The sequence below is a fragment of the Meleagris gallopavo genome, chromosome 7 (assembly GCF_000146605.3).
Source record: "Meleagris gallopavo isolate NT-WF06-2002-E0010 breed Aviagen turkey brand Nicholas breeding stock chromosome 7, Turkey_5.1, whole genome shotgun sequence".
NCBI classification, from domain to species: domain Eukaryota; kingdom Metazoa; phylum Chordata; class Aves; order Galliformes; family Phasianidae; genus Meleagris; species Meleagris gallopavo.
In genome coordinates, this window is record NC_015017.2 from 27,927,009 (window position 1) to 27,934,373 (window position 7,365).

The 7,365-nt window shown below is 38.3% G+C and overlaps 1 protein-coding gene across 1 annotated transcript in view; it reads right to left on the reverse strand.

The window, feature by feature from the left end:
* The window catches only part of CNTNAP3C (contactin associated protein family member 3C), a 24,432-nt gene extending 20,316 nt beyond the window's left edge, over positions 1–4,116 (reverse strand). Inside the window, exons 1-3 of the mRNA XM_031554310.1 lie at positions 4,045–4,116; positions 3,147–3,411; positions 412–561 (exon numbers count right to left, since the gene is read on the reverse strand). Of these exons, the coding sequence (XP_031410170.1) occupies positions 412–561; positions 3,147–3,411; positions 4,045–4,116 (487 nt within the window). The remainder of the gene's footprint in view (positions 1–411; positions 562–3,146; positions 3,412–4,044) is intronic.
* Positions 4,117–7,365: the final 3,249 nt, after the last annotated feature.

Below are 7,365 nucleotides of genomic sequence, written 5' to 3' on the forward strand. Positions count from 1 at the left end.
AAAAGAAAAAAAAAAAAAGAAGGCAGAAAAGAATATTGGAATGTTTATCTTTTCCTGTTGGGATTTCCTAATGCAAGAGCTCAGAGGCTCATTATATTGAGTGTTTTTCGTGCCAAACGTGGCTAACACAGCCATGTAGCTTTTTAATGTTTTGCCAGATAGGTGTAGCTACTCCTTGGCTAGTTCACTTTTACAGCTGTGTTCGTTTTTTTCCCTCCTTTTCTCCCCCCTCCTCTTCTGACCAAGATCTTCGATCTTCTCACAACACTATATACAACACAATAGATGGTCAAAAATCAGTTATTACAGAATTTGCACTTGGCTGCAGAATACACCTGGGAGACCTCAGTGATCAGCATTTGAAAATCTACATCATGAAAATCTGCCACGTGTCCATCTGAAACAACCTACCTCCAAAATAGTAGCTGTTCCCTGAGTAGATTCTTGAGACAGTGGTTGCATGGTTAGCAGTGGCAGCATTGTTATCCAATGTCAGGGTAATGCGATGTCTTCTAGCATTGATGTTAAGTAAATGCCAAAGCCCATCATGGAGATTGGTGCCTGGGGAAAAAAAAAAAGAAACAAATATGAAGGGCGATAATAGAAGCTCTGGATATAACTGTATACTTCAAATCTTTGCTTCCAACCTGTGACTATAAAAGTACAGCAGAATCCAACACAATCAGAACTGCTAGTTTGAAAGAACTCTACTTCTGGAAGTAAATTGCTATAGAGGAAAAGGCCCAAGAAGGAGAAAGTTTTAGAGAACATGTAAGCAGATCATATTAATCCAACCTACTTGTTATACTGCAGGCACTCAGTAAAGTGGCAGGGTTCTTTACATTTATGGTAGCACATTATTAATGTTTTTTGGGATTAGGTCTACTTTGAGTATATTAAGAAAAGCTAATAGCTCATTGGAGTATGCAGAGCAGATTTCTGTTGCATTTCTGGGAATAAACACGTGACTGAGACTAGATTCAGCGAGAAGGTCATATCCTGTCTCAGTCACTACATGAAAGCTGACAACCTCGAATATGTCTCAGTAGGATCTGTTCTTGAAACCTTTCCTTTAAACCTTTCAGCACTAAGTTAGCACACAGTTTTACCGGAAAGATGTATGGATTTTTACATGGATTTTCTGAGAGCTGGGATTATTGCTCTGTTCAGAAACCTATGAAGGGATGTAGGAGACTACGGTACTCAGTAACCTCTCTCCCTGTTACACACTTATGCATAGTGTGAAATAATCTCTCTCCATATTCTGAAAATCAGTGTTGTGTATCAGTGTTCTTGAAATAGCATCGTCAAGCTAAAAAGAAACTCCACATAATCTACTCAAGCAGCCAGGAAAACCAGTGAGCAAAGTTATAAACTCACATACAGCAATGAAGATCAAAAGTAACCTAATCACAGTTTGACACATGCTATCATCAAACTGCAGTCACTGAGACCAGGCTGAGGAGGCAATTAGCATTTACTCCCCTCTCTAATTGGATATTTTTCATTATTGTAGCTTTCAGAAGAAACAAACGAGCACTTAGTGACACAAAGAGGTGTGAGATCAGCTCAAAACAAAATAAAAAAATTGTGGGTGTTAAATGTATGAAAAGGCATTTCATTATGAATTTGGAAATGAGACAATTCCCAGAAAAATGGCTGCTAACAGACAATTTTCATACAATAAGACGGCAATTTCCCAGAGAAATGTGAATGAGTTTTCAGTTAGAACACGTCAATTTTGAAGTGAAATATGGTGTTTAAATCTGAAAAGATATCATGACAAAACAGGTTACATTTGGGTTAAAACCAGGTCTATTCTTGAGCATTCATGAGTCTATTGTGAGAATCCAACATATGTAGGAGGTAGCACTTGCAATTTTTGCATATTTTCCATGTGTAAGTAAGCAGTTTAGAAGTGTTTTGGATGGCACCAAAGGCTGGGATCAGGTTCATAATTTCAGAACTACATAAAAACAAATACAACCAAATATTGGCATTGTCTCTCAGCTTTGTCAACAATCTCATTAGGACCTGCAATAAAGGCTTGAAGCTCCATTTTCAACATTCAGTTGTGGCAAACTGAGGTTATAACAATCCACATGAATAAGAATAAATCAGCATCTGCCTCATTTTCTTTTACAAAAGGGAATGAAACATACATACAGAACAGCTCATCTTTGACAGCTCTGTCAGATTTTCTCTTTACTTCTTTTAATAGACACATCTGCCCTCTTTAACTCTGCATTGGGAATATTTTAACATTACATAATTTTAAAGATGCTCTTATAGAAAATACTGTTATTATTCTTCAGACCTCTGAGTTCCATCAGCCTATTATCCATCCACATTTAGGAACCAAGTATTCAGTCTATGTGGTAATAAATTTCCAGGTCTCCCACTCAGTGTGGGTGCGTAGTAGTATAGGATGTGTATGGCCCTAGGACTGAATATTTCTGCTCAGGTTGTCAGTATGGCATATACAAGTCACACTGAGATGGCAGCTGGGCCACTCTGATTGTTCAGTCTGAAATTTTCTTGTTGTTTCTTAGAGCCAAAACACAACTTTATATTTAGCGTTTACAAGCAATCTCTCCTGAATTTTAAGAGATAAAGCCCAGTCTCACCCATCTGCATCTCTCTAGCTGCACAAAACATCTTGCAAACTGGCTAAGGAGAACTGAGGAGGAGAGGAAGCCTATGGTCAGTCTCTCTGAGCAGAACATAAAGGGTACTATTCTCATACAAAGCAACAGTTAGAGGAAGAAAATCAGCTCTGAAGCTGTGTTAACTTGTGCTGAAAGGCACTGCTGCCAAGCTGGCTCCCAGCTGACTTCAGCACAATATGAGGACAAGTAGCATTAAGGTCTTCATGTGACCTGGCTGAAGAAGATTTAGCATGACTTAGAAAACACAGCGACTAAGATAACTGTCAAGCACAATTAGCCTGAAGATTTCAGGATGCCAACTTTCCATATTCAGATATATCTCAAACTACAGAATGGTTCTACCACTGAAAAGTGAGAAACAATTTGTAAACAAAAAGGAATGAATAGTACTTCTTCACTTTGCTATCCTTTCTTCCTGTGGAGTCAAGCCCCTGGTGTTTTAATAGGGAAAGCTGAGAGAAAACAAAAATAAAGTACCTTCACTGATTTCCACTGGGTCTTCTGCCATTTTCTGAATAAGAAGTGTCAGTCTCCCTCCATGGAGATAAACCAAAAGAGATCCTGAATTTTCAGACAATTCGGTGGACAGGAGTAAGCCATCTTTATTCCACGTTCGAAACTGAAAACTGACTGACAACCCGTCAATTTGAGGAGTTCCAGGCAGTAACAAGTAGCTTCTACTGGAGCTGACAAAGGTGATGGGAATAATTTGTGGTTCTGAGCAGGAAAAGGTCACATTCCCCTGCAAATAATAAAAAGCAAACTTTTTTAATGTCTTTAAAAAATATTATATTTGAATAAATTCATTGTATTTCTAATGGTGCTCAAGGCTGAAATGGGTATTTTTACTCAAAGTCTTGGATCTCATTAGGGTATGTATCTATTCAAGGAAAACATATATGAAAGTTTGTATTCTCACCTCAAAAAGAAAATACATACATACATACATAAAACAAAAATGTGAGCTCTTAGAAGGATTCAGACATGCTCTAAATGCTCCGTATCAGGTCCACACCTCGGTGCAGAAGGGCATATTTGCGGCAAGTCAGTTCTAGCCCAGACAGATCATCTTCATGTGGCTGTCTCTGCTCCATGTTTCCAAGAGCTTCTCATTTCAAGTTTTTTAAGTCCAAATTTAGCTATATGTCATTTGGATTTATGCTGATTTCAAGAACTGATACTGAAGTGCTAGCAAATTTTCCTGAACCTTCACATTACTGTGGGATGTGATACAAAGGTCTTGCATTGGCTCTGTACTGATGGGATTACACAGCTGTGAGTGAAGAAAGATGCAACTGAAAAAGCAAGTATTTTCAAATGCGCATAAACCATCCCAAATAGACTAGATATATTCTAAATATAAGCTAAAACATACCTGTATAATAGTACTTTTCTTTTTTTGCCCACTTACACTGATACCATAAAACCTTAAATTCAAGTCTCCCATATTCACTTGAATGTATTGCAAGGGGCCAAACATGAGGTAAGTTCGGCTATATTCCAAATATTCAATACATAACCTGCAATAGCAGTACTGGTAATGTTTTCATTCACCCAGTGTGGCACAGCGTATAAAGGACATGACACAGCCTTACGCTACTCCAAAATAACAAGAGTCTACTTAATAATAACACAGTTAAAAATGATTATTCAAAAAAAAAAAATCAAAATTCATAAGAAAATTCAAACTAGAAGTCACTTAAATACAGTATTCATAGTGGAATGAAACTGAATTTGTTAGATTTCCTGACCTATGCTAGGTCTCACTACTTACTGGGGAAATGTTGAAGAAATATTAAAATGTTACATATACAGCAATAATGGTGAAATCCAACATCACTTCAACACTAAACTTAATTGATTACCTTAGTCTTTCAACTCTGAAACAATGGTGCTACCTGCCACCACATTTACTCAAAGCAATGAGCAGAATCTGTACCAGCATATATCACCGCGGTAGTGATACGTGCTGGTAAAACACCAACTCTGCTGTTTTGTTCAGCCATTGCATATAACCCAAACAGATCATTCAAGCCATACAATAAAACCTTACCTGCATATAAAGAATATGTTCAAGGAGCTATGTCTTTTAAAGCACTTCCAGGCAAGTGTTGCAGCCAGGTTGCTTTGAACTAGCCTTTCTAAAATACTAACTGGAATCTGATAAAAGCATTTGAGTAAACAGCTTTCTCCATGGTACCACTTCTCTTCAGAGCTGGTACCTCGCTCTAACAGGATAATTATAATGAACAGCACTTGATGGATGTATAGAAGTTGTACAGTACTTGGGGAATTCCTTACTGAAATTTAAGACAGCTGATGGAACTGGTTCCCTACCGCTTTCAAATGTCTTTCTAACCTTTATTCTAAAATGGAAAATAAATAAAGTGCCAGAAAGAGACTGAGTTTATCTCTGCATGAAACAACCTTTGACAGATATATATCTATATCAATTTATGTATTCCCTGCCTTGTTAGGCAAATGCTACAGAGAAGATTTAAGAATGCAAAAGGTATCCATGGGTATATCATGTTAAAATGAGTTTTGAAATATAATCCAGAGCTTATCCAAACTTATCTGAACATTAGTCAGGGGGGAAGTAAAATGGAAATTTGCTCTCTCAGCCTTTTCTGCTACCTGCTGGGTTTTTCTGCAGAAGAGAAGCGAGAGAGGTTTTTTTGTTTGTTTGCCTTTTTCCCCTGGATTTTTTTTCTTTGTTGTTGTAGTAATTTCTGTTGCTATATTTCTACCTCCATTTTCAATCAAATTCATGATAGACAGAGAAATTACAGAAAGCAGTCAACTGCAAAGATATAAACAAATAAAGGTAACTTTCTCTAGAGCATTTTAAAGGTTTACAAATTGAAATGTGATGACAAATCTTTAGAATCTTAAGACATTTACGGTGATTCAAGTATCTCCAAACAAAGTAGTTAAAGACATTTACAGAGCTTATAAATACACAATATTGGAGATTGGAGGAAATTTTAAATGCTGAGTCTGCACTCAAGTATCTAATTCACTTCACTGGCAATGGGAGACTTTGCAGGATTGTGGAGGGAAGAATTTGCAACATTCATGCAGGATATTTGTCTCAGTTCTTTGCAGATTTTACCTACCAGCAGAACAAATTGTGACTGGACTGACTTAATGTCAATGAAAAAGAAAACTAGAGATGAAAAAACGCGTTTGCAATGCATAACAAGCTTTCAGATAATCTTAAAATAAGCCAGTAGTAAGTGTAGTTTCAACTGTTTGTAATAATATAGATTTTAAAGCAAATTATCCTTGAGGCACATGCAAGGGCCAAAATCTAAGGCCAAGTTTCCATCTGCTTTCATACCATGTTCTCAATACGTGCAACTAGTCTTAAACTCCTTCCAAAACTCAGTAACATTCTACTCATTTGCACTACACAGAAGCTTGTAGAGAGAAAGGATTTGAAAGCAAGTGTGGAGTGAACCCATGGCCCATGCTGGGACTTTCTGGAAGAACGTATGCTCTCCCTGCCATGCTAAGCCAGCAGAGACTTCAGGCACTGCAGCCCTCCCGTGACTAAAAATAGATGGCACAGGTGCGATCCCATCTGCCACAAGAGTAAGCAGGTAGGAACACACAAAGTCTTTGCTGTGATATTCTCTGTACGTTTGGGGAAGTCTTGCTTTGGCTTTCAGAGTGGCAGTTGGAATTTCTTTTAAAAAGGCAATTTTGTTACCCTTGCTAAAGGATTGAGATGACAACGATGTAGGTTAAAACAAAATTGGTTGGGAGTGTTGACCTGCCAGAAGGGAGAAAGGCACTACAGAGGGACCTGGATAGATGACTGAATCGATGGGTCAAGTTAATCTGTATGAATTTCAATAGGACCAAGTGTCAGGTCCTGCATTTTGGTTACAACCAACACAGGAAACCCAACAGGCTTGATGAGGAGTGGCTGGAAACCTGCCTGATAGAAAGGGACCTTGGTGTACTGATGGACAGTCAGCTGAATATGATCCAGCAGTGTGCCTTGGTTGGCCAAGAAGGTCAATGGCATCCTGGCTTTTATCAGGAATGGTGTGGTGAGCAGGACTAGGGAAGTACTCACCTCAAGTACTGTGTTCAGTTTTGGGCGCTTCAGTACAGAAAGGACATTGAGGTGCTGGAATAGGTCCAAAAAAGGGCAACAAGACTTGTGAAGGGCTTGGAGAATATGCCCTGTGAAGAGAGACTGAAGGAACTGGGGTTGTTTAGTCTGGGAAAAAGGAGGCTGAGGGATACCTTATTACATTCTTTCAATATCTGAAAGGTGCTTACAGCGAGAGCGGGGTTGGTCTCTTCTCACTGGTGACAGGATGAGGGGAAATGGCCTCAAGTTGTGCCAAGGTAAGTTTAGGTTGGATATCAGGAAAAATTTTTTACAGAAAGAGTTGTTAAGCATTGGGATAGGCTTCCCAGAGAGGTGGTTGAGTTACTATCTTTGTGTTTAAAGACAATTTGGATGTGGTGCTCAGGGACATGATTTAGAAGAAGGTTGTTAGAGTTAGGATAGTATGGTTAAGTTGCAGTTGGACTTGATGATCTTTAAGGTCCTTTCCAACCTGAGAAATTCTACGATTCTATGAAAAATAATTTTAGAGCTAAAAGCCAGCCAAAGTAGTTGGGAAAAAGAAAAATTAAAGGAACCAACTTGTATTATGGGAACTTAAATCAGTTA